At 50.1% G+C, this 27,470-nt stretch overlaps 1 protein-coding gene across 8 annotated transcripts in view; it reads left to right on the top strand.

Moving 5' to 3' along the window:
• The window catches only part of MYO5B (myosin VB), a 390,326-nt gene that overhangs the window by 344,988 nt on the left and 17,868 nt on the right, over nucleotides 1–27,470 (top strand). For 6 of the 8 annotated variants that reach the window (XM_008979768.5, XM_054244178.2, XM_078348126.1 and 3 more), the window contains 7 exons: nucleotides 3,424–3,489; nucleotides 8,296–8,535; nucleotides 9,338–9,438; nucleotides 15,775–15,852; nucleotides 19,047–19,245; nucleotides 22,929–23,022; nucleotides 25,358–25,501. In XM_008979768.5, the coding sequence (XP_008978016.4) occupies nucleotides 3,424–3,489; nucleotides 8,296–8,535; nucleotides 9,338–9,438; nucleotides 15,775–15,852; nucleotides 19,047–19,245; nucleotides 22,929–23,022; nucleotides 25,358–25,501 (922 nt within the window). The remainder of the gene's footprint in view (nucleotides 1–3,423; nucleotides 3,490–8,295; nucleotides 8,536–9,337; nucleotides 9,439–15,774; nucleotides 15,853–19,046; nucleotides 19,246–22,928; nucleotides 23,023–25,357; nucleotides 25,502–27,470) is intronic. The other 2 variants (XM_008979769.5, XM_078348128.1) reach the window with 1 other exon arrangement.

Genomic DNA, 27,470 nt, shown 5'->3' with positions numbered 1-27,470 from the left:
GAGTATAAATACAGCAGACATCAAATGTTTGTGGAGATAACCTATTGCCCTTCCATACCTGGGATCTGGCTGGGGCTTGGGTTCAGTCTTTATGGGTCAGAGGCAGACGGAGTGTGTGTCACTCACCCTCCTCTCCCGTGGCTACGCGCTTGCCTCAGTCTGGATTATCAGCAGCCTCTTGGGTCTAGAAAAGATGTCGTTTGAAATCTTAGTAGCCCCAAAAACAGGCCGGGTGTGGTGGCTTACACCTGTAATCCCAGCACTTTGGGAGGCTGAAGCAGGCGGATCATGAGGTCAGGAGTTCGAGACCAGCCTGACCAACATGGTGAAACCCTGTCCCTACTACAAATACAAAAATTAGCTGGGTGTGGTGCCGTGCGCCTGTAATCCCAGCTACTCAGGAGGCAGAGGCAAGAGAATCACCTTGAACCTGGGAGGCAGAGGTTGCAGTGAGCCAAGATTGTGCCACTGCACTCCAGCCTGGGTGACAGAGCGAGACTCCGTCTCAAAAAAAAAAAAAAAAAAAAGGAAAAAGCCCCAAAAGCAATCGTTCCATCCAAAGGACCTAGTGGGCACCTATGCTGCACTCAGAACTATGTCAGAGCCAGGCATGTAGTCGCTATACAAAATGTTCATTAATGTAAGAGAAATCCGCGGCCATTAAGGAAGTTAAAATCTAGTTTGGGGGAACCAGATGTAACATCGGTGAAAAGTGAAAAATAGCATTGGTAGCACTTAAGTAAATGCAAAGTTGAGTGCGAACAGGTCGGTGCTATACGAGTAGAGAACCCATTGAATATAGCAGTGCTGAGAAGGAAAGAACCATTTATTTCTTTGAAGATAGAAGGACCACTTCTAAAGGGCACAAGGCCGGTTCTGCCGTGGGTTATGTCATCAGCTGACCTCATAGTGGGCTTGAAAAAGGCCTTTTGTATGTTCTCAGGCCAAATTATTAATTGTGGAGTTTGACACCTACCCCATGTTCTCAGTCCCCAACCCTTCCCCCACCTCTGTGCCCAGTCATTTTTTGCAACACCTGTGTTCCCTTTGCAATCAAGTGTGATACAGATTCTGATCTATATTGCTAGCAAATTCTTATGTGTGCCGTGTGTGTGTGTATTTTTCCCCCGAGCAGTAAGCAGGGAGGTAAATCTTGCTGATGGGTTTAAATCTCTCAGGTGGATTTGATTCAGAATGGAAAGTAAAAAGATTAGGTTTCTAAATGCCTCCTTCAATTAGAAGGAAAGCTGCCTGATAGGCAAGTGTAAATCAAACATCTGAAAAGCTGCACAGATGACATCAGCCAGTGCCTGAAATACAAGCTCTTGGCCTATCCAGCTGTACCTAAAGATTCATTCTCCAGGCTCCCCATTGCAGACATGCCAATGAATTTTGGAATCTTGGCTTTAGAACTTCTCTTGTTTCCAAATAAAAAAGGGTATCTTTTTTCCTCCAAAATAATCACTGAACAACAGTTAGAACTCTAGGCTTGGGCCGTAGCTCTGTTGTGTATATTAAGGATCTCTCTTTAGGGAGAATGGCCTTGTTTCTAACAGTTTAAGGAAGGAAAGGCAGGAGTGGGTTGGGGGAGGGTGTGAGATCCCTCTACAGCACCCTGAAATGGAGCTTTCGAAGGTCAAGTTCTTGGATTCGCTGTTGGTCCAAAAAGGGATCCTGAGCTACCTGGGTCTTCATTCTGTGGAGAGATGGCTCAGGTCTCAGCCACAGAGAGAGGCCACATACTGAGTGAAGAATGGCAGGGAAGCCCATGGAATGTATGGGAGTGACTGAGCTGCCGTGAGGGTGGGGCCTCGATGACCGTCCATGGTCCGTGCATTTGACCTCCCACCCAGCCACCTCCTTATCTCAAGCCAGGCAAAGTCACCTTGGCCAATAGGGTGATTCCTATGGGCTGCCCACTTAAAAACATGACTGTCAGCCCATCTTAATAGAGTCCTTTGAGTTTGAGTAGGTGATCTCCACTTCTGAGAATCCAACGCGCTCAGCATTATCCATGGACATATGGCAAATCCATGCTACATAGAACACAAGTGCAGATCTCTCACTGGAGCAGTGGGTTGAATCCAGACCCTAGACAGCCACAGCCTCCTGTACCACTGGTGTTGGTGGAGGCAAAACAGACCCTGGTACTTTGGAGATGTTTTATCCCCAGGTGGCGGGGCTGGAAACAGTGCAATAAGTGTCAGCATCCTTCAACTGGGAGGAGTACAGGAGATGCTCAGATCCTGTTCCTGTCTCCAAGTCTGAGGCACGCTAGTCCATCCACAGTGGGAGGACTCAATGTTTCTGGCTAGCACTGTAGGTAATCTCATTAAGTGCTCTGTTCATTTTTACCCCCCAAAATCCATCTTATTCAGGGACCATCACCCACTACTTGAAATTACTCCAAGTAGTTAATCATTTATGAAGCTGTTTCTACCCCTTCTCACTGGCAATCCAAGTCTAATGTCAGCTGAATAACTGTAGGAATCATGGGCTCAGCTGAACCCTAGTGAGCCGTTACTCCAGACATTGCCATAGACAGGCACTAGCTTTGAAGTTCTGATGTCAGAGCGTGTTAGGTGTTGTGGGCCAGCTCTCCTGCTACCTGCGGTAGTGTCATGGAGGAAGCAGCTCTGCGAGGTGCTTAGAGTTTAGTTGGGAAACGTACACACTGGGAGCTCTTCTTCCTCATAAACTGAAACAGAGACGCAGTTATACAGTGTGTGTTAGCTTCCTAGGGCTGCTGAAACAAAACACCACAACCTGGATGACAAAACAACAGTTTATTGTCTCCGAGTTCTGGAGGCCAAAAGTCAGAAATCCAGGTGTTGACAGGTTGTGTTCTCTTGAAGGCTCTGGGGGAGGATTTGCTTCATGGCTTTCTCTCAGCTTCCCATGTTTCTGGCCATCCTGGTGTTCCCTGCCTGGCAGCTGCGTGGCTCCAGCCTCACCTCTGCCTTCACATGGCCCTCTTCCCTGCATCTTCTTTCTGCTGGATTAGCACTCACCCTAATGACCCCAGCTTAACTTGATTACATCTGCAAACACCCTATTTGCAAATAACATCATATTCCCAGTTTCTGGGGTAAAGACTTCAGCATATCTCTTGGGGGGCACAGTTCAAGCCATAACACAGTACTGTATGTATTCAACCTACAAGTGCCTGTAGGGACCATGCAAGTGAAGGTGGGGGTGGGAACAGGAGGGAGGTGTTAATGGAGAACTTCATGCTAGGCTGGAGTACTGAGCTGCACTTTGAAGGTGGGAAGGCAGTGAATTTGTGGAGGGTCGGGTGTTGGATATTCACTCATAGGTAGAATGAGCAGGTTCGACCTCAGTCAGAAACACCTCTGTGGAATATCTCTCTATCTGTGCAGGTGCTTGAGGTCCACGCTTATCTTTGTCTCTCTACCTGTGCAGGTGGAACCGCCACAGACTGACATAGATGTGGACCCGGATGCAGATCTGGCCTACAACAGTCTGAAGGTAAGACTCTTGAGGGACAAGCTTTCTGGAATTCTCACCTGGCGGAGGGCAGATGACAAAGCTGGGCATCAGGAAGTTGGGCCCTGAGCCCCAGTCTGCTAACAAGTAGAGCCAGAAGCAGGTAGCTTCCCCTTTCCACGCTGTAGTTTATTCACCTTTGGAATGAAGGAAAGTTTGTATCTGCTATAGGAATGAGAATAAATATATTAGCTACTCAACACAATTTCACTAAAAATCAAGGCTTGCATGGGTAGATGTAGGGCAGAGGGACCTGCCAGTGCATCTGCTGCTGGGGTGGGGAGACAGCGTGGCAGAACAGTGGGAGGTGAGCAGGCCCCTGTGGCAGGGAGAGCAGTACATGGAAAAGGGGCTTCAGGATAGGCCCAACACATTCCCATCCTCAAAACCAGGATAATGTGGGAATTTATCCTATCCACCAGTCACTTACAGAACTGCAAATAACTCTCGATGCTTGGTCTGAAGGTAGTGAGTTATCTCAATAGATTTTTCAGTCTGTTACAGATCGAACTCCTTGTTCTGTTCCCTCCCCCGTCTTACTGCTGCACTTGACTTGTCAAAAAATAAATAACTCTGGTAACAGCTACATTGTCCAGGAAAACAGCTTTGAATCATTCCTCTGGCTTATTTCCAATTTCTTAAAGTGTAGTAAAATACACAAAAAATTTACCACCGTGATGAACTCTTTTTAAGTGTACAATTCAGTGGTATTAATACATTTGGAATGTTATGTTAGCATCTCACCACCATCTGTTTCCATAATTCTTTTCATCTTTTAAAACTGAAATTCTGTACCCATTAACAACTCCCCATTTCCTCCTCCCCCAAACTCTGGCGACCACGAGTAAACTTCCAGTCTCTCTGCATTAGACGACTCTAGGTTCCTCACATAAGTAGAACCATGTAGTATTTTATTTTGTAACTTACCATCGTGTCCTGAGGTTCATCTGTATCGTAGCATGTATCAGTCTTCTTTTAAGGCTGCTTCCCATTGCGTGTATATGGACCATACTTCGCTTTTCCATTTGTTTGTTGATTGAATGCTGACCCTGGACAGCCACAGCCTCGTGTGCCACGGGTACATTTTTCTACATAATTTCTTTGTAAACATGATTTCCATGGTTGATTAAAATTGTATGGCATGGCCAGAAGCAGTGGCTCACACCTATAATTTGGAGGCCAAGGTGGGTGGATCTCAAGGTCAGGAGATCAAGACCATCCTGACTAGCAAGGTAAAACCCCATCTCTACTAAAAATACAAAAAATTAGCACCTGTAGTCCCAGCTACTCAGGAGGCTGAGGCAGGAGAATGGCCTGAACCCAGGAGGTGGAGGTTGCAGTGAGTTGAGATCATGCCACTGCACTCCAGTCTGGGTGACAGAGTAAGACTCCATCTCTATGATTATCACAATTATCCATTCTCTAATTGATGAATATATTCTCATGTTTTACTATTATAAATAATCCTCTGATGAAACGAGGCTTTTTTTGAGAGAGAGACCTGGACTGTCCATAAGTATTTTATTAAAATTCCTCAGAATTTTGAAACAAACTGTATCCATTACTGTTGACTGTGGCTAGATTTGTAAGACAGAGCCATCATCACAACTTTAGCCTCGTTTTATGTAACACGGATCCATTTTACTGCTTTTAAATCTTACAAAGTTACAGAGCGGTGGTATAGCGTTGACTATATATACAATCTCAATGACCCCTTATTCAAAGCTGCACCGCCTCCAGCAGTAACGCTCATCCCATGTGAAATATCTGCTTTGCAGTGGTCATCCTCATACAGTCATCTTTACTGACGTTTAAGAAATAGACACCCAAACTCTCTATAGAAAGGTTTCCTGCCAAGTCCAATGTCCAGCTAACCTAGAAGCTTGCAGTCCTGGGGCTGCAGAGCTACCCAGACCCAGAGACAGGAAATCTAAAGCGTGTGGTGTGCAGTGCCCAGCCTCAGCACACTCTCCCAGGGCAGCTTCACCCTTGCACACATCCTCCCAAAGCTTAATTCTTCACCAACATACTGATCCATCTCTAGACCATTATTCCAACTGCTTGCTACCCTGTAGGGACTGCAGCTGAACACATCTGAACCCTGAAACCCCATCTTGTCTCAATAGATGACACACATGTCACCCAAGCATCTAGACTTTGTTCCCTCTCACCTCCCACAGCCAAGCAGTCTCCAGGTCTTGACAATTCCACCTCCTAAATCTCATTCACATCTCCCTCTGCTCCCTGCCATGGGCCATGCTGTGGTGTATTCCAGCCAGGTGCCCCATCTCCCCATGGAAACCAGGGAAACCCTTCTGAAGCCCTGTGATGACCAGCTTGCTGCTTTTCCTGGATCCAGCTCCCTTCCCTGGGTTTTGGCAGCCCTCCCTCATGATCTGACTCTCAACTGCATCTCTCGAGCACTGCCCACTCTGCTCTGCCTTCTGCAGACTGCATTTCCCCAGCAGGTCCTGCTTGTTCTTCTCTGAGGCCTTTGTACCTGGAAGGCTCTTGCCTGCCTTTTCCACATGGCTAGCTGCTCCTGTCCTTTAGCTGTCAGACATGTTACCTCCCCCGGGTCCTACCCCCCAGACTCAGTGATGGCATTCTGTTTTCCCTGGTGACTCTGGATTCACTCGTGTCATGGTGTGTTTCAGGCTGCAGTGCCATGATCTGTACTTCAGTATAATTGATAGCTCCTAAGCAGGTGTTATGCCTGCAGCATCTACCACACTCCCTGGCCTGAATAAGGCAGATGATGGAGATTGGTGGGAGGGAGGATAATAGAATGGGAATTCTCCAACTGGAATGGCATGGCGTTTGGGTGCATCAAAAATAAGTCTTTCACAAAAATTCATCTGTTTCCAGTTATATGAGGTAGCTAGAAGGGTCAAACTCAGAGACAGAAAGTCGAATGATGGTTGCAGCAGATGAGGAGTGGGAATGGGGAGTTAGTGTTTGATGGGGACAGAGTTTCAGCTGGGAAGGTGCAAGCGTTCTGGAGATGGATGGTGGGGATGGTTGTACAACATAAATGGACTTAATGGCACTGAACTGTGCATGTAAAAATAGGTACAATGGCTAATTTTGTGTCATATATTTTACCACAATAAAGCATGCATGTTCTTTTGGCGCTGTTGACCAGAAAGGATGATGAGGAAATGGTAGTGAGCCTGGAGGGGGAGGAAAGAGGAGTGGAGAGGAGAGGGGGTGGGTGGGACCGGTAGGGTGTGTTTAGGGGAGACAGTGTCCAGGAATGGTTAGAGATAGGATAAATAAAAATGTCACAGATATGCCCTGGGTAGAAATCCTTGAAAAACAACCAGAGCTTTCACCCAGCCTGGCCCTTTTATCTGGAGGCACGATCTCATGGCTGAGTAGGGCCTGGGTGGCTGTCAGCACAGGCACTCAGCTGACAGCTGTCACCAAGCTCGATTCTGGCTGGTCAAGACTGGAGGAAACCTTAACCACCGGCTGTCCTCACTCCCTTAAGCCACACCTGAGGAGGCTAAGGTTCCAGGATTGTGCAGTGTGCACCTTGAGCCAGGATGAGGACCCAGCGTTTCTGTCTCCACACCCAGTGCTCCTCTGGCATGTGACACTGGCTCTCCTGTGGATGGCCTTGGCTGCCAGAATATCACCCAGGCACTGAGGGGATCCTTAACTCCTGAACTTAGTAAATAGACTCACCATAGGCTTGGTGACTCATCAGTAATCACTGAGTATTAAGCACCTTATCTGGAGCCATCATCATATCTGCAGAATTACTATCTCTGTGCACGGTTCTTAATCTGGAAATCACCACATATATGGTGGAGTCACGGGAGGGGCCCTGGACCAGGAATCGGGATCCCTGGCCCTCTGTACTGGGTCAGTCTCTAAACTCACTGTGAGCCTTCCCCTCCCTGGGCTCAGCTTCCTCACTCAGCAAATAGAGACTCATTCTACCCCGTGGCCTCCTAGTTCCATCATCCTGTGGCTCTATAACAAACATGCAACCAGTGCAGATACTCATCCACATCTTTGGGTTTCCTTTGGGAAGTTCTGAATCTCATGTATGCCAGGGTCCTGCTAGCAGTTTGTGCGTGATTATCAGACTTCATCTCAATCAGAAAGTTAAGTGCACTACCCAGAAAATATAAAGTATGTTCCAAAGTTGAGTCCCAATAGCACGTTTGACTCTGTACGTAGGTAGTTTTTCCTCTGCTGACGTTGACAGTTGGTGGCTTTCTATATGACCAAAACAGTGTGCCTAGTGTATCCTCCAAGTCATTAAACCTCCTGCCTGTCTTACCCCACTGCCCACTGCCCCAGGATAAAAGGGATGCTCCCTGAAAAACGGGGAGCAAGAGGTTCTCTGGGCAAATGCATTTAGGAAATCCGGCATTCTATACCTTTTCTTGGAAAGTCACAATGCATGTGAATATATTCAGACTCTAGGAAGTCCTGTGTTTACTATATGTCTTTTAAAATTGTTAGTCCAGCATTTCCACAAGGAAGATTTTCACAGCCAGACGTGTTTAGAAACACAAACGCTATTGAAGCACTTCAGGGAATGCCACTCTGGAGGCACTGGGCAGGTGCTTCACGCCTGTGACTTGGAGTCATGAGTTCATATCCAGGCCCCAGCTTTGACTCCTTGCTGATGGCAGTCAGAACTTTCCATGTGTTTCAACCTTAAAGAAAGAAGCTTCCCAGTGGACATAAGAAGGGGAGGAGGGGAGGCCCACACAGGAAGAGGGCCCTGGGCCAGGGAGTAATGGCAGCATCCCTTGGGCTGTCTTCCAGAGGCAAGAGCTGGAGTCAGAGAACAAGAAGCTGAAGAATGACCTGAATGAGCTGAGGAAAGCCATAGCCGATCAGGCCACGCAGAACAATTCCAGCCATGGCTCCCCAGACAGCTACAACCTCCTGCTGAACCAGCTCAAGCTGGCCCATGAGGAGCTCGAGGTGCGCAAGGAGGAGGTGCTCATCCTCAGGACCCAGATCGTGAGCGCAGACCAGCGGCGACTCGCCAGCAGGAATGCGGTAACAAGATGGTGACCCGCGGTGGGGCTGTTAAGGGGTGATCCTAGGTGGTAGATTCATGGTCTTTTAATGTATCTTTACCCACGAAAGAGCAGTCTCTCTTGCTGCAGGGTCTCCTCTAAAGGCAGAGCAAGGGACTTGCTGCCCTGTCAGCATAACCTTCCCTGGGGGATGCAGGTAGAAGCTTCTAGAATCTTCTGAAGTTAATATGAAGACGTTTAATAGGTAACCTCAAGGGTGGCCTTTTCACCTCATACCCCTTGCTGTTTGCTTTCTGAGGTGGAGAGTCAGTGGTTCCTCTCAGCCCCTCCAGGGTGGCAAGTCCTGTTCAGTGTATTTTCCTAATATTCTCACTTTCTGGGACAGACTAGAGCCATAGAGTGGGGACAGAGGCCACCTGGGTCACTCGGTCTCTAAAAGTCTGGGCCACTTCCAGGCATAGGCCTCAAGATGGGTGGGATAAGCAGGTGCTGACAAGTGTGGAGGATTCCAGCAGAGCCAGGATTCACCCGTGTGCATTAGACTTGGGTGCTTCCTCCTCCCAGGGGCACCTCCTGGCTGTCTTACCCCACTGCCCCGCACTCAGCTCTCTTTCAGCCGGGCCTCGTCATTCTGTGTCTCTTCCAAGGTGACCTTTTGGACTCACATTCCTGGCCAGGATTTGACTGTGGTTCTCTCTGTTCTTCCCAGGCCTTTGTCTTTTCCCAAAGGCATGTTTTTATACCTGCTTGTATATAACACCATTTTGTGGCAATTGTTTAACCAGAGTTATTTTTTTGGGGGGGTGGGGGGGTGTTTCTAGGAGCCGAACATTAATGCCAGAGCAAGTTGGCCTAATAGTGAAAAGCATGTTGACCAGGAGGATGCCATTGAGGCCTATCATGGGGTCTGCCAGACAAACAGGTAAGGCTGCCGCAGTCAACTGTGCTGGACGAGGCTGCAGACAAGGGCCCTGCCCAGGCGAATCTGTTCGGGGTTTTCCTCAGGTGATGACCATGTGCTCAGCTTCAGGGAATTATTTATTAGAGGACACGGAAATGCTGACTCAGTCCTCTGACCTACTGTTAGCTCAGCAAGGCTCAAGCAGCACACTCACAGCATCTAGAGCCCCTGACCCCTGAGAAGTCTTAGGAAAAGGAGCTTCCCTGGGAGGATGACAGGAGTGGAATGGGAAGGTCTGGCCGAGAACAGCTTTTCTCCTTGAGAGGACGCTGGCTAGGGGGCGGTGAGCGGAGGAGGGGGGCTAGCTGACAGCAGACGGCTGCTGCAATGCCCTTCTTGTGCATACAGTGTATGTCACCCCGTGAGGGCCACCCTCTGTCATTCAAAACAGATGGAACCCAAGCTAGGCATTTGGGGGTGGAATGGGAGCATTTTACCTCCACTTAGCCAAAATGAGATGTCCCTGGATGTGAGTTTAGCAACCACTGGCTCCTCGGAGATGAGCTGAGCCAGGGTTAAGGCAAGCAGGAGTGATTCCCTGAGGGCAGCCCAGGGAAAAGCATTGTCAGCAGACAGAACACAGACCCCCAAGGCAGAGTGTCTGAGCAGGCGCACTGTGGCGTCCACTCCTCACTGTTTAGTAGTGGTCTCATGACCTCTCAGTGCCTCAGTCGCCTCATCTGTGAACTGGAGACAGCTGTAGCGGCATGCCTCCTGTGGCTTCGGGGAAGATGGAGTGAGCTCCTGTAGTACGCGTAAGGCACTTAGGACAGTGCCTGCACGTGGTGCGCATGTGATGTGTTACTGCTGTGATCACCATTGTTACTGTCTCTACTTCCTTGTGCCCCTGTGGGCACCTATAAAAACAGAGCTGGCCAGCAGAGCACGGTGGCTCATGCCTGTAATCCAAGCACTTTGGGAGGCCGAGGCGGGCAGATCACTTGAGGCGAGGAGTTAGAGACCAGTCTAGCCAACATGGTGAAACCCTGTCCCTACTAAAATTACAAAAATTAGCTGGGCGTGGTGGCGTGCACCTGTAATCCCAGCTACTTGGGAGTCTGAGGCAGGAGAATCGCTTGAACCCAGGAGGCAGAGGTTGCAGTGAGCCGAGATCACGCCATTGCACTCCAGCCTGGGCGACAAGAACAAAACTCCATCTCAAACAAACAAATGAAAAAAACAGAGCTGGCCTTTTCCCTGGCTACCTGTCTCTCTTGCGTCAACTAATAGAATGTTGATCATTAAATATTTGCTCAAAATTGGGAAAACAGCAGACATTTCCAAAAAATGTCATTAGGTGGCACTGCAAGTGCAACTTGAAGTTTTTTGCAAGCATGTCATAGAATCACTGAAGACATCTGATGCTTTGACTCTGATCTTTACACCCAGTCCCTCTTTCTTCGGAGGAGAAGACTGAGACTGGAGGGGTGGAACAGCTCAGGCCCTCAGGTGGCCTGTGCCTGAGTCAAGGTAGAATCCAGGTCTGACTCAGGCTGGAGCGGCTTCTGACCGCTGAGTAGCAACTTCTGATCAGAAGTTGAAGGTGTTGTCGAGGCTCCAGGAGGAAATTAAATTTATTTCAAGAGAGGTATAATTCTTTTCCCTAAAGGAGGGAGGAAGGGAGGGAGGGAATGAAGGTGATTCAGTGCTAAAACTGGAGTCAAGATTTAGTCATTTTGAATTATCTTGGGTTGAAGATAAGAAATGAGATGAATAAGAAAAAGCCCGGGTGATATTAAGGTAGAAAGGAGGCAGCAGCCCTGCTCTTGGTCTGAGGAGCGGCATGCCTATCTCCCCATCTTCAGAGCCGTCACCGTTGGCAGCCCCTTGCATTCATCCAGCCGTTGTCAAGGATCCAGACCCCAGTTTAGGTTTTCCCAGGGGCTGCTTCATACCCTGGATTTGTCTTCCTTTACAGCAGTCATAATGATGGTGATCAAATAAAAATAGCTTTTATTATGTCTTAAAATAATTCTGTTCCCAGCAAGCCTGGCATACAATAGGAAATTAATAACCTGTGAAACTGAGTTAAGTACAGAAAAGGAGCCAGCTGCCCTGGGGAGGGGAGGCCTGAAGAGCCAGCTCTGCAGTGCGTGCTGCACCAGGTGCTGTGGAAGTGACCAAGGTGGGCTTACCTCCCTCCCAACCTGGCCTTAGCTTTGGGAAGTGTTCATGATAGCTGCAAATCCCAGCACTGAGGGAGGAGAGCCACCAGGCAGCCTGGCAGGGAACAGGGACCCAACTGGGAATTCCCTGGAGCCCATGGCAAGGGGATCCCATTACCATGAGGGCTGCCCTGGCCACTGCGGTGCTTTGGAGATAGACAGCTGCTCTGCCTTTCCTACAGTTTTCCTATAATGGAGAGTTCTGTTTAAATATAAATTGTTTCTATGCATGTGTGATGTGTGGGGGACCATTTAGAATTCCAATGGCATCTATCCTCACTCTAGAACTAGTTACACTTGTACACTGAATTGTGCTTAGATTCCTGGGGGCTTCCATCACTTTCCCAGTCATAGCCCCTTTAAGCATTCATGATCCTCAAGTTCAGAACTTTTGTCACTTGCTGACCTTCATAGTTTATGGAGTTTTGTTTTGGTCCCAGCAACTGTGTCTTTTCCCTTGTTTTGAACTCTGGGGAGAGAAGCTGTTATTGAGGGCCTGCTCTGAGAGGAGCTGCAGGAATGCGGGTAGCACTTCTGCTTCCACAAAGCTCTCTCCTTTTTACCTCCTGGGAACCAACTGGCACCAGCACCATCACCACTTGATACACAGGAAAATGAAGGAGAAAGAGGGCTGTGAGCACAAGCTGGGTGCTGGGCAGTTTGTCTTCTTCTTGGGGCTTTTCAGAGCTGTATGTGGGAGAAGGATGGGGAAGTGGGTTAGGAGGGCACAGGTTGCCACTGCGCTCAGGCCAGCCTCACCTGGGGCGAGCACTTAAAGTCACAGAGCTAGGCCAGGGCTCTGTGTGGCCAGGGCTCCAGTCCAGCTCTAACAACGGTGCTTCTTCAACTCCTGTCCACTTCCACCCAGGCCTCAGCAAGAGTGTAGACCTCCAAAGCGAGACTGGTGTATTACTGGAGCATTCCTGAGGTCCCAGAAAACCTCCTGGCAGCTTCCCTCCACCCAGCAGGTCCCCGGCAAGACAGGAGGCCTTCAGCGCAGGTGGTGCCACCTGGGTTTGGTCAGGCACACCTGGGTCATTATTCACACAGCCCCCAACACACACCATGGGCCTGTCCAGGATGGTGCAGCCTGTGTTTGACAAGGAGCGGGGTGTGTGCAGTCTCAAGATTTGCTCGGAGCAGTCGACTCATTTGCCCTTGAGCCTTGGCTGCTGTGGGCTGCCTTGCTCAGAATGGCAAAGGTGGCAGGAAGAGTCGGCTTCTGCCCAGCTCCTCCCCCAGAGGGCCCCACTTTAACCAGTCCTGGCTAAGAGGTCTTGCCTTTTTTCCAGAAGGCGATCATTTCCCAAAGGTCTGCTGGTCCAGAGTCAGCAACACAGTTTGGCTCTGCTGTAATTCCTTGGCTGGGTCATGTTGATCCACAAATCCTTCACTCTCACATGGCCAGGCCTAGCGCCTTGGATGTTTCTCTGCTGTTCCTAGCATTTGGGGTGCTGCCTTCCATTTCCCAGAGGTCCCAGGGAATATGCTAGGAGGGTGGATAGACAGCTTGGGTATGAACTAAAGAATTAAGGCTGTCTGTGGAGCACACAGGGACATTTTTAGAACTGGGAAACTGACCATCCCTGAGCTGGCGGGAACCTTGTCTGTTTTCCCAGGAAAGCAAGTTCTTAGCTGTGGCAGAGCCATGGTTGGTGGGTCGTATATTTTAAGATCTTCACAGAGGCAAAGTAAATATTATCCTAGGCCTTGTCTGGCCTTTTATAAGATCTGGAAGGAACCTTTGTGATAACGTTAGTAATTAAAGATCTGGAAGAAGCCTTTGTGATGATTCAGCTGGCTGCGTTCACTTTACCCATAAAGAAAGAGAGGCCCAGGGAGTGGAGGTAATCAGCCCAGACCACAGGCTCATTATGGGTGGGGCTGGGGGTTGCCTTGGGCTGCTATGTTCTCCAGCCAGTTCCCTGGATGCCATGCCTGGCTGCCTCCTATGGCTGGAGACTGCCTGCAGCGAGTTAACTTATCCCTTTGTGGCCTGTTTGGAAACAGGGCTTAGCACAGTGACTTCTCTGTAAATGCTTGCAGACTTATTACTTGATATCAAGTACCTACATTTTCAACAGACTCCTGAGCCAAGTCGTTTGGGTTTTTTCTTTTCCTACCAGGAGGTGGCGCTCCCTCCATGTCCTTGGCCCATCGTGGCCTAAGTGGAGCTGGAGGATCTCCTTCAGGGATTCTTTCCTCTGGGAACCAATGGCTGAAGCAAGTTGGTTGACTGGTTTTTTATTTACTCATGTGTCTGATTTCCTGAGCACTGTGGGCTGCCTGGGCTGCACAGTTCTCTACTTTTATCTTTGTCCATAATGCCTAGCTTGTTACAGAATTAAGAATTCTGGGAGTGTTGCCCTGTGAGGCTGGCAGCCTGGGCATTAACACTAACTTTCTCACTGTGTGAGTCAGCCCCAGTCTAGAGAGCTCTGCAGTCTGTAGTTCTATGGGGGCAACAGAGGTGAGGTGACCCTCTGAGACAGAGCCCCAGCAGCCCCTCCTGGGGGGCTGGAGGCTGGAAAGGAGCTTCAGTGCACGGTTTGGAGACCCTGGGTCCTGGCGCAGAAGTCAGCGTCTCTGCAGTGTGGGAAAGGAGGGGGGTGGAGCCCAGGATCCTTGCACTTGTTCCCTTTCAGCATCGATGCTGTCTACCTCCTGCCTTCCCCAGGAATCACCGCAGTGGTGCCTACAGTCCTCCAGTGAGCTGCTCCTTTAGGTTAAAGCACTAGCCACGAAAGGCTCTAGTAAAACACAGACTGACACCTGATAGGGGACGCTGCTGCGCTATCAGCTTGGGATTTGTTAAAGTCTGTGTTGATGTTAATGACAGTGAGGTCCAGTGAGGCACGTCCGACCACCTCTTCCTATCATGGCCTGAAACAGTGTCTTCAGTTAAACGTGAAAAGAGCCCTGGCTGAGGAGAAAGTCACTTTAGATGGCAGGGGCGCCTTAGGATTTTATTTTTGGTTTACAGATGGTTTGCCCCCTGGATGTGAGGACGAGGGAATTACAGGTCCTCATTTCAGGCTGCGTGGACGCAGTTCTTGCTCCACGATTCCTGCCGGGAAAACTGGAATCCAGCCTGCAAGGAGGAGTTCTCCAGGAACAGAGGCTGTTAGGAGCAGGGAGGTGGGGCAGAGTCCTGCTGGGGACCGCAGATTCCTACCTGCCCTCCTCCACCCAACTCTGCTGGCCCTTGAGTATCTCTCTGTGCCCAGGGCTGTGCAAGCTGAAGACGTAAGTGGAGATGGAGCACAGGACCCACCTCCAGGAGCTGCCCTTGCTGGTGTGGGGCAAACACTGAGTGACTTGCAGACAGCAAAGGAGTTTGCATGTAGAAGGGGTCAGGTGTCCTGCTTTCCTGAATTGAGTAAACAGTGATAAGGTACCTATGTCCCAAGGTCAAGCGGAGACATCATTCAGTTCTCATCCAGGGCATCTCAAAACTTGTTTTAGCTATTTGAGAAAGACCGTGCAAGGAGAGCTGGAGTTAAGATCAGTTAATACTTTTGTGCCCTAAAGGGGTGTCAACTCCACATTGAAAAGCAGGTAATGTCTGCAGTCTTCTTCCTTACCCTGGCTGGGCCCGACTTCCCCTAGGGGCTTCACATGCTGCTCTGCAGGATGCAATGCCCTCCCCACTACCTTCCTGCTCACCGCCCAAAGCCGCCTCCACACACACACAGTGTTCGCTCCTCCAGGCCCTTTTTGCATCTCTCCCTGTTCTTGTCTGAATGGATCTGAGTGACGGAAGCACCATGTGTGAGGCTATGTGAATGCTTCTATTCTACCTGCACTGCTGTGTCACTGCATTTATGGAGTTACCAGAACAAGCTGGCCCTATGCTGTGTCTGGGGCAGCATGTTTTCCCACACCCAGGTCACTAGCAGGTCCCACATGAGACCACATGAACCCACTTCCAAAACAGTACCTGAAACTGGGGGACCTGGGGAGAGATGCTGTTTGCAGGCAACAGGAGAGGAAGGGAAAATGGGATTTCTTGAGCCTTGCCTTTTTTTCATTTCCAAACCTTGGCTAGAATCACCTCCGTTTCCAGGGCTCCCTGCCTGCCTGACTCTTCTCTCTACACTGGACACCCTGTTTTTCTGTCCTTTTTTTCTAGCAAGACTGAGGATTGGGGATATTTAAATGAAGATGGAGAACTCGGCTTGGCCTACCAAGGCCTAAAGCAAGTTGCCAGGTGGAGCATAATCCTTTCTTCCTGTGTCTGCTTTGTCCATTGTGCCTGCTCGTGTCTACGCTTAATTGTTTTTTAGCTAGAGTGGGGGTGAGGGCATGGGGAACATTTTTCAGCTAGAGTGGGGTGAGGGCATGGGGAACTTTTTCAGCTAGAGTGGGGGTGAGGGCATGGGGAACAGTTTGTGTGCAGTCTGGCTGGTAGCCCCTGTGGTTGACCATCTGTCACTGTGCCCAGGCTGTGCAGATGTGCTTGAGGGAAGCTGCTTGTTTGGGTCAAGGTGACAGCACTTGGTGAACCTCAGGAACCATATGGTCCTGCCACTTGTCCTATAGGTGAAGAAAGAGACAGTACGGGAGCTCGCATGGTGGCAGGCATGCAGCTCTTCTTTAGAACAAGGCTGAGAAGGAAACACCCTGGGGAAACCTGGGCCTGTGCTGCTTCCACACTACATATCGGCCCTCCTAACTCTGCAGGATCAGCCAAAAACATCTGACTGATCTGTGCTGCTGGCTGTGCTCCAAATGCAGCCTGTGCCCTCCAGAGCCTGCCGTCAGCACATGTGCTGGTCCTGATCTCCAGGTCTCCCTGGAGCTGATGGCAGCCAAGTGCAGTGCATGCACCTTGATGTCTAGCCTCACAGCACCCTCGTCGGGTAGACACTGAAGCCCGGAGGGTTTAAGGAACTTTTCAGTAAAGCAGAAGATCCAGAATTTGAACCTGGTTCCATTTGATACCAGAGTCTGAGCCTGAAACCCACTGGCCCTCAGCAGCGGGTGAGCAGTTTACCCGGACAGGGTAGGCATGCACCAAAAGGAAACCCTCTGATGATCACACCATAGGCCTGTTGACTGCAGATGGCTTTTAAGAGCAGTGGCATAGCTTTGCCCATTGGAGCCTCTCAATAAGAGATGGACTGGTGGTCATCAAGCTCGCTTTCCAGAGAAGAAACTGGGACTTGGCAAGGTGACATGAGTGCTAGGCCCAGCTCCCTCAGCCAGGAGGGAGCAGGAGCTGGGAGCCCTCATGCTGCTTCCCCTTGCTGCCTGCTGAGGATGTAGTAGACATTACCGTTGCACCAAGAGCATCTCTTCTTGGAAAAAGAAAGTTTAGTCACCGATTCACAAGGTAGTGTCTCTCTCTGGCCCTACAACCTGTGAGCAAGGTGACATGCTGGGTCTGTTTCCTTGTGAATGAAATAAGACCTTCCTCATGGGGCATTATAAGGAATAAGGTTAATATGGGTGAAGTACTTTGCACATGCCTGGCATGTAATCACCGGATAATAAATATTAGCTGCTACTTCTATTACTATAACTGTTATTATTCAATAAGATCAGATTTCTGTCCCAGCCAGAAGTTTGTTTTATTGGAGGAATGACCTACGTATGAAGCCAGGTGATTCCTCATGCCCCTCCATCAGCAGATCAGATGTGGTTTCATGAACCAGCAACTGAATGCATTAATAAAGTACAGACCTATGAATCAAGCGTCCTGGTTTCTCCAGTCAGCCCTGCCACTGTTGTGACCTCAGAGCTCTTTTGGCCTTAGTTTTCTTACCTGCACCATGAGGTGGCTAGCCTAATGCTTAAGCAGGAACAGAACCCTGGCTGGTCACTCAGCTACAGTCCACCTGGAGAATGAGTCATGAACAGTGACCATGCCACAGAAGGCAGGAGATGAATCCTCAGGGCAGCTTGCCCAGAACCCAAGAGTGTCTATGCTCTCTCATTAAATTTATAGCTTATTGGTGACTACTCGTAATGGACTGTAGCCAATACTGGATATTATCTAAATACTGTATCTCATTTTAAATCCTGACTTAATTACCCAGTTATCCCCACAAATCTCATGTTATTCTTCTTTGGTAATATTGCCTGTGGTGAATGAGTGATTTTCTCAATCACTTCTTCATTCATTTGTGAGACTTCGTTGAGAAGCCACTGGGAGTCAGGTGTTGCACCCAGGGCTGCTGTGGAGCTGATTCAGCCACATAAAATGGTCGCTTCTGTCAGTAGTGTAGACTTCCCCTCTCTTTTGCTCCCTTGCAGACATGGCTCCACCTCTCTTATGGCAATTGTCGCCTCCCAAACCATCAGAACTGTAAAAAACATGGTGCTTTCCTCCAGGACAGCCACAGTCCCTAACAGCTGTCCCCTGGGCACGCCCCAGTTCCTCCCTCTGTGCCTAGCTTGGTCATAATCATTATTTGCATCCCCAGAAGACCCTGGGGTGAATTTTTTCCACGTAACCATGTCTGAAAACTCCTTACAGGACCTCTCCCCCAGCACCCTAGCTTTCTTCCATATGAAGCCTGCTGCACTGAATCAGAAAGCTGGTTTAAGCAACTAAGTCCAAGAAGGACAGCATCATGGTCATATTAGCATTTAACTTCCTGAAGGTGAGGCTACCTATGAGCCTTCATTAATCTCTTGCCTTCTATTATGATGGAAGCATTGCCCAGGTAACTGGGACCCCTGATCTTGGGCCTTTTGACTCAGAGTCTTAGGAGACTTCTCCTCAATGTTTGCAAGATCTCCAGATCTCCCTGCTTCTCGTCATTACACTAACTGATCTTACACCTTCCCCTAGATCATTGGCAAATAGTCTTAGTTTTCATTTTTGGCTGGAGGAAACTTGTATGTAAAAGTTGTATATTTAATAATTGTATGTATAAAATGAAGCTAGTAATAATGGTACAGATAAAAAGGAAAGGGGCTAATATTTTGCCTTTCTAAAACTTGTGGAGAATTTGCCATAGGGAAAATATCTGAATAATATAATTAGCTCAGTTTTGCCAGAGTTTTGTCTTAAGAAGGAGGTTCTTGTGAACTTTGGGGGCAGATGTAGCTATTTTTATTTAAAAAATGCTTTAAGAAATGTATTTCTGTTGATAGACGTTTTGACAGGGAGACAATCTCAATCCCAAATGGTTAAACTATGCTCACAGAATGAGAAAAAGCCGTAGGACCAGGAGCGCTTTGGCCTTGGTTTCCTGTCATCCAAGAGGAGGACAGTTGGCCCGCTTGCCTCGCGTTCCCCACAGCATCTGTCTCCTGCTGCGTTCATCCCTCGGGGGGATGTGTGACCCCTGCTGCCGTGTGCTTGGCTGCTCCCCTGTCATGCTTCTGCCTGTGGCCCCTTACATGGAGGCCCTGGCCTGGGCTGTGTGCTCACCTGTCTTCTCCCTGGCTCAGGCTGCTGGAGGCTCAGCTGCAGGCCCAGAGCCTGGAGCATGAGGAGGAGGTGGAGCGTCTCAAGGACCAGCTGGAGGCCCTGAAGGAGGAGATGGACAAACAGCAGCAGACCTTCTGCCAGACACTGCTGCTCTCCCCAGAGGCCCAGGTGGAATTTGGTGTCCAGCAGGAGATATCCCGGCTGACCAACGAGAATCTGGTGAGTAGCCATGCCTAGTGGACCCCAGCTCTGGGAAGTCATGTCCTGGAAGAAAATGGGATTGGGTGGTCTTTGGCAAAACGGACAAGGTTCATGAAGCTTGTCCCTATCAGTAGAAACAGAGATTCTAGAATTCCCCACTCAAGGCCCCTTTACTGCAGCTGAAAGATCTCAGACAGCCTCATTCCTACTTCTAGGGCCTTGGTGTTGGCCGTCGGCTGGAGGCCTCACCTGCCTTCTTGCCACGTTTCATTGGTCTAGCTGAGCTGTTTTGCCTGGCAGCTGACTTCCAGGAGGATGAAAGCAGGAACATGAGACCCCTTGAGGCTCAGCCCCAGAACTGACAGCGTTGCTTCTGCCCGTTGATCAAAAGCAGTCTCATGGCTAGGCCAGATATGGTGGGGGAGAGATTCTACCTCTTGAAGGGAGGAGTAGTGGGAGAAATTGTTGGGGGCCTCTTTGCAAACAGTCACCAAAGGAGCCCCAGCAGATGCCAGAGAAATGGGAGAGGGTCCCTGTCCTATGAGAGCTTGCAGATTGGTCAGTAGGGGAAGGAAGGCATGTAATAAAGAAGAGAAACTAGATAGTGTTTTTAAAAGCATGATTCTGCTTTTAAAAACAGAATGGAGTTAACTAGTATTACAGAAAGAGAAACGGTAGGGCAAGCTTTTGGGGGTACGTTAGGCTTGAGCTGAGACAGGAGGCGTGAAGGGGATGTAAACCATGGAGACTGGCAGAGAGGGGGAGGGAGAAGAAAAGCATGGACCAAGGCACCCAGACAGAAGTGAAGGCCACCCGAGGGCAGGGCTCAGCAGTGACAATTATCTTCTGGAGTTGCATGTGCCCACAGAGGGCAGCACATTTGTATGCCCACAGTGTATCCATTCCAGGAGCCCAGCCATGGCTGTCATTTTCTTTATAACCAGATGACCTATAATAGGGTGGCTGGTTCACTTGATCCCAAGAGGAAAAGTGGGGCCCCAGACCCACAGCTGAATAGCACATACATGTGATCTTCCCTCCCCTCCCCCCCTCTGTCTCCAAGTCACTCTCTGTTACCTGGTGGCTTTAGGGAAAGAAATGCACTGTATTAAAGAAACATACCTGGCCATAGGAGGCAGTCTAGGAAATGCATTTGGTGGCCCGTGTTCCCTGGAGGGCCACTGACCAAGCAGCACAGTGGAAAGCCACCTTATAAAGAGGGCTCTGCGCCGTGCAGGTACTGTGTTAGCTCACGGCACACCAGCACAGGGTCACCAAGGCCACACTTAGGAGAGTCAGTGAATGGAAAGAGGTGGGTAGTCCCACCTTAAGAGGCCACGAGAGTAAAAGAAGACAGTGCAGTGGGCCCCTCTGCTGGACTGGTGACCCTGGAGCATGAGTAGGGGCCTGTGCTGATGGGCAGGCAAGGATGAGGAGGAGGACTCCAGCTTGCAGCCTGCTGAGAGACTCCTTCCAGAATGCGATCCTCTTTGTTTGTCAAGACAGAGACTGGGACCCTTAAGGAGAGTCAGCCGCAGCAGTTTCCAGGGGCTGTGGGTGATGTACATTTGTCTGCCATGTGCCAGCTGATAAAGCACTGACCTCTGGCAGAGAGGAGACCATATATACACAAGTAACCATAGCACAGGGCACTAGGCAGCCTTGGGTGGAGTGTAAGGAAGGTCAGGGGAAACTGCTTGAGGCTGGAGTGGTCCAGGTGTCTGTGTAGAGGGAAGGATGTGATTGTCCCTCCTAGTAGCAACTTGGAAAGTTTAGAGCCATCTTCAGATGTGCTCATTTTTCATTTCCAAGATTCCTTATGAATTGAACTCATTCTTCTGTAAGCTTTTGTAGTTTTAGCCTTTAGGACTTTGGGCCTTGGTATCTGCACAAGTTTGCAGCCACTGTGGCCAGCACTGTGCTCCCTTTAATTGTTCTAAATGTGTTGATTTTAAGCTTTAAAGATTCCCAGGTGGTTCCAACACCCTTACAAAGTTTGGGAAGGGCAGCTTTATATAATTCCCCTTAGCACATTAAGGAATTCAACCTTCTGAGATTTTGGGGGGTTGGGGGTTGGACACTCAGGAATGTCTTTGCACAAAGCCACCATTAGTGACATGAATCCTTATGTTCCCCTCTGCTTGAGCCTTTCGGGTGGAGTATTGGGTTTGCTGGGCTTTCTCGAGAAGCTGGCTGAGATGTCAGAGCTCTCGAAGCAGGAGTCAAAGACTGGATTAATCTTTCCTTCTAAGATGTTGCAAATAGGCATTGGAGCATTTATTATCTGTCCTCCCAGGGTGTAGTGAAGGTTTTCAAAAAGACACAAGAAATAACTTTCTCTTGTGGATTTGGTAGTGTTGCACAGAGGAGCTTGGGACTGATGATGGTCATAGTACCAGCATGCTGGTCCTGACCTGGTCTGGGGCCGCCCTGGGCTCCTCATTCACTGGGTTGGTCAAGTCACGTGGCCCCAGGTGTTGGTTAATTCTTTGCAAGAGTCAGAGCTGTAGCTGAGGATTCAGTGGGGTTGGATCTGGACAGGGTTATATGAGCACAAGGCAAGGGTGGCAGTGCAGCAGAGCCAGGGACATCACATGCTTTGGAGCTGCTTGGGAAGGCACCTCACAGGGAGACGGACTCTGAGTAGCATTCAGGGTTCACAGGAGACCTTCAGCAGCCACAGAGAATCCTGGCTCAAGTTTCTCTAGACATCTGGGTCCTTTCTACCAACCAGCCTCTCACACAGAGGCCGCTCTTAGGTCACCGATTGAGGTTTTACTCTCTGCCTGTCACTTGAGCTGGGTTTTTAGATGCCTCTCAATTTAAGAAGTATTTTTAAAAATTTGCTTTTTCATCATGGTGAATAGATAAGTCCCTAACAACATCTATAACTAGGTGAGTAGTTTGGGATGGCCACAGCACTGGGACTGGGCCGACTTCTGTCAATAGGCCAGTCTTAAAAAGTTGCCACCCAGCGTGTCTGTAGAGGCTCCACTATGGAATACTCACTTCTGTCTTCCCGTCACTCTCTAACAGCCAAGGCCAGCTCCAGTGGTGATGGAGCAGGGATCCTTCTCTCTTTCTTGCGTCCCTGGCCACAGAGGACCACTGCTCAGCTGGGATAGGGGTGACATTAATGACAGCAAACTTCTCCCCCAGCACCTTGCTGTTCTATGTCCCAGTGGGCTGATGTGCTTCCAGTGGCAACAGCTGCTAGGGACTGGGGCCACACCAGTGTCCTGTTTTGCCTCTGGGCCCTGGGTAATCTCACTTGCCCACAGGCTCTGCTAAGCGCCCTTGCCTCCTGCATTCTCACACCTCCACCTTTCCATTCCTTCCGAAGGCACTGCCCGCCCCACCCGGGACTGCCAGGCTGAGTGTGTCTCCTGGGGGTTGGCATGGCAACTGGTGAAGTCTTGGCTTGAGGAGGCTTGGGATTCAGCAAGGCACCAGAGAGCCTGACCTGGGAGGAGTCTTGCCCTGTTGTTACTGAGAGAATGTACTCTGACTCATCATCTCCCACTTCCTGAGTTCCAGAGCAGGTGGCAACAGCCTGTGTGGAGTAGCTCTCCTGGCAGCGTCCCTGACTGGCACTTTTCCGACGGCTGCCCATGGGCCACCTCCCACTCGAAGCAGGATTTTACCTCCACCATCCCAGGCAGGGCTGATATCTGTTCTTACACTGCTCCCTTTGCTTCCAGGACCTTAAAGAACTGGTAGAAAAGCTGGAAAAGAATGAGAGGAAGCTCAAAAAACAACTGAAGATTTACATGAAGAAAGTCCAGGACCTAGAAGGTACGGGGGAGTGAGTGAGTGTGTTTCGTGAAGCAGGGGTACACTTGGCCACGCCTGTGGGTGTGAGCTGCCTGCCTGCCCTCTCCATATTCTTCCTACTTCACTGGAGGAATTCTTCTATCACTGGACTCTGCCCAGTCCAGCCATGCGATAGAAGTAGTCAGATCCCATGAGCTGACACATCCAGCATATGGACAAAAGACACTTGAATTCAGCCAGTTTGGGTGCTTACTCTGAGCAAGGCTCTGCAGGGCTAGAAGAATGCGGAACCCAGAGGTGACCTGGTGGTCCCTGCCCTCAAAGGGCTTGAAGTTGGGAGGCAAGACTGATGTGAAAGAATGTTGTGTATCAAAAGGATGTAACCCCCCAGGGCCTCACTCCATGCTGTGGGGAGTCAGGATTAAACTTCCCATCTGGAATCTTCAGGTAGAGATTTAAATCACTCTTCCGGAAAGACCCAGAATGTTCTCTCCCTCTGACTCCCTGCTGCAAATCTCCCTGTGTCACTCTTTGCATGTGTCACCCTGCTCGGAACCCTTTTTCAGCCCCTCACTGCCTGGATCCCCCTCTGCCTCCTTCCACCCTCAGCTCAGGAGCCATATGCCCAGGGCTTGAATCTTGTCTTACACAGTCCTGACTCCATGAGCATGTTGGGTACAGCTCTGATCACAGGTGTCGTTTTACTTGTTTAATCTCCTGCTTCTCTAGACTGGAAGCTCTTAGAGGGCAAGGATGTCTATGATCTCTGTTCCGGGGTATACCTCTCTCCAAACTTGTCCATATGCCTGCCAACTTTGGATTTCTCATTTGCTGTTCCTCCATTTCTCATTCTCCTGGTCTCTTGGCTTCAAGCTTTGCTTACTCCTGAAGACCTATCACTCCCTGTCTTCCAGTGCTTCTCTGTGTCTGCCCCTACCCCTGTGTCCAGTTCTTGTCCCCTGTTCCCAGATTACTTAGTGGCTTCCCAGTCCTGTCTCTGTTCACAGCACTGTCTGGCCTTTGCTGTCGCGTCATTGCCTGCAGAATGAAATCCCAGCCTTTGTCTGCCAGCCTTCATCCTCTCACACTCATCCCCACCTCCACTCAGAGCCTCTGCAACCACTTGGAGTGTGTGGAGCAGCCTCCCCACCAGAGGTCACTCGCCCTGGTCCTCTCCTGACGGATCAGCCCCTTTGAACCTGGATGTGAGAGTCCCACCCATCCTTCATCCCACCTTCTCTGTGGGCTCCTTCCAGCCCTGCCACCTTCAGCACCCACATCACACACTCCTGACCTGGTGTCTGAGCTGTGTTGTAGTATTTCCATGTGAATGTACAGATGTGTCGCCTTAGCTCAACTGGCCAGGGACAGATCGGCCATGCCATTGTATCTGTTCCCATGCTTAGGACAGTGCCCTATGTGCAGTCAGCACCAAGATGCATTTGGGGATAATGCTGTGGATGTCCACTGCCCCTCCACCATTGTGTGAGGCTGAGAGGCCTGAGTGAGGGTTGATCAGGCCTTTATACCCTCAGCCCTGTCACTGAAACTCTTGCCAAATAATCATCTTATGTAGTTGCAAAGACTGCACTTGGCAGCTTCCTAAACCTAAACCTGAATTTGGGAGCCAGGACATGTCCTTACTATCACCATCACCACCCTGCTCCACTGCCTACAGGCTGCAGACAGTGCTCAGGCCTTACCCTGAACAGCTGGGTTTGCCGTGCAGCTGCGTCACAGTGGCCACTCTGTGGCCACACACACAGGGAAATGAGTGTAGTGCGCTAGGCTGAAGCCAAGCTCTTCCCAGAAAAACCTATCTCCTTTCCTTACAAGTCAGTAGGGAAAGAGAAACAACTGGGCAGGAGCGGTGAGAGACCATGCTGGCTCACATCCTTCACAAGTTTTCTCTGGTCTGAAACCTGCCTCCTGCCTTTTCAGATGTTTCCTCTCCGCTGTCCAGAGTACAGACCCCAGTGCTGGATGCTGAGCTCCTTGCTCACACTTGGGGTGTGGCTCTGGTTGCAGGAACAGACCCTGCAAAGAGAGTGGGAGTTCAGAGAACCCAGAATGCCCCCTGCTCCAGGTCCCATCCTCCACACGCCAGAGATGCCCACTTCCCCGCCCCAGGTCCCATCTTCCACCCACCAGAGATGCCCATTCCCCACCCCCCCACAAGATCCTATCTTCCACCCACCAGAAATGCCACTCCCCCCCTCCAGGTCCCGTCCTCCACCTGCCAGAGATGCCCACTCCCCAGCCCCCGGTCCCATCTTCCACCCACCAGAGATGCCTGCTACCCTCAGGCCTGCAACTGGAAGTCTCATCCATGCTTCCTGTTCTCTTTCCTGCTCAGCTGCCCAGGCATTGGCCCAGAGTGAGAGGAAGCGCCATGAGCTCAACAGGCAAGTCACAGTCCAGCGGAAAGAGAAGGATTTCCAGGGCATGCTGGAGTACCACAAAGAGGACGAGGCCCTCCTCATCCGAAACCTGGTGACAGGTCAGGACCCCTTGTGCTACCCCATACTGCCTGCCCCTCATTCAGCCCCCACTCCCATCTCCATCCCCAACACAACCCCTGTACCCCTTCATCCACCTCCCGCACAGCCCACACCCTCTGTCTCCTGCTTACCTTGCACCCACCCCCATCTTCCACTGCCCCCACCTACTCTTGTCCACCCCCAACTCCTGCTGTCTCCAGCTGCTGTTCTTGGTGGAGACCCACTGCTTCTTTGTTCTGCCTGTGAAACAGAAGTGGGAGGGGAGCCACCCACATGCTTTCCCCAGCAGCAGCCACAGCCCCCTTTCCTCTGTATGGGCCACAGTGCTTTTGCAATGATGGCAGCTCATGATTCTGGAGCACATCCTGCTGCCAGGTCCTCTGCCAGGCACATCACCTTCATCCCTCATTGAATCCTCACAACCTCCCTTTAAGTCAGAACTGCTGCCTTCTCATTTTACACTGAAGGAAACAGACTCACTCTGGTAACTTGCCCAGGTCACACAGCTGTGAAGCAGCGGATCAGGGATTCAGATTCCTTCTGTTTGGTTAGGACTTCACAGTTTATTAGTGCTGTGTGGTACAGCACGTGTGGGCATGGTCTCTGGAATCACGTGGGCTGTGTTCAGACCTGGGTTCTTTCCTAACTAGACACATGTGGCTGTGGATGTGCTACTCACCGGTGTTCCTGTGTAGAGCACAGGAAAGGAGATTGTGCCACTGGCATGGAGTTGTGAGAATGAAAGTTCGTATTTCATTGCACACACATGGTCCCTGGACCAGCAGCATCAGCATCCCCTGGGAAGGGGTGAGAGATGCAGAATCTTGGGCTCCACGTCAGGCCTCCTGGATCGCAATGCACATAACAAGATGCCAAGGGACATTCACAGGCTCATTAAAGTCTGAGGAACGCCGAGTTCATGCAGTCTGTCCAGAATCACCCTGGTCCCATTGTGAAAGTTCATCAGGATTGGCTTTTACTGTCATCCGCAGTTTCTCATCCAGGCATATGGCTGAATCAGGGCTGGCCTGCTTGCCTCCCACCCTCACGAGCTCCCCAGGGCCATCAGGCAGCTGTGAGAGCCACTGCTCAGAATCCCTCCCGCAGCTGGGCTTTTAGAACTGAAAAACCTTCCATACTAGCTGCCAAGAGAGCAAGGTTTTCTCTGTGAAAAGAGGAGCCCCCCTGCCCTCACCCCGCCACTCTCTGGGTCCCTCCTGGCTGCTCAGCATGGGGCCATAGGGGGTCCGCTTCACCTGTGCAGCTTACTCAGGCTTATGCCCATTGCTGCTTTACAAGTCATACCAGCTCCCTCCCCTCCAGTCTCATTTCCCCATCTGGCTGCAACAGGCCACCTCCCTGCTCTGTGCCAACCTAGTCCAGCAGCCCCCTGCAAAGCCAGGAAGAGACTTAGAGGAGAGAGTCCTGTGTGAAAAAAAGGGCAGCCTTTGGTGGTCTGATCTTCTGGACCCTGAGCCAGCAGCTCCCTTCTCCATGGCGGCTTAATGAAATGGGGATGATGACACTGACCTGCCTGCCCCATGATGTGAAGTGTGGCAAAGACAAAAGTGCTGGGTTCAAGCTGCAAAACACTTCTCAAATGTGAGGAGTTCAAAGGAGTGGTAGCTTTTGCAGGATTATCTGAAGTTCAGATAAGAGGTGAGCATTATTTGGAGAAACTTATGTTAGACTGAAGTCCAGCTCTGCTGATCACTGTGCCTAGGCCCGAGGGACCCGGGAAGAATGGACTGTGACGTCTGCCTTAAACAGATTCGCTCCAGCTGTTTGGTTTGTGTGTTTTTAGTAACCTGCTTCTTAGATGTATTTTTCTCTTTTATAAAACTTAATTTCCTCTTCAGTTGTCCAGCAATTAAATGTGATTTAAGTTTATCTTAAACTTCCTTAAACAGACTGCATCTTGTTCAAACGCAATTAGGAACAAACCTTTCATCTCTGATGAACGAAATG

This window comes from Callithrix jacchus, chromosome 13 (genome assembly GCF_049354715.1).
Source record: "Callithrix jacchus isolate 240 chromosome 13, calJac240_pri, whole genome shotgun sequence".
NCBI lineage: Eukaryota > Metazoa > Chordata > Mammalia > Primates > Cebidae > Callithrix > Callithrix jacchus.
This window is presented reverse-complemented; position numbering and strand designations above follow the sequence as displayed.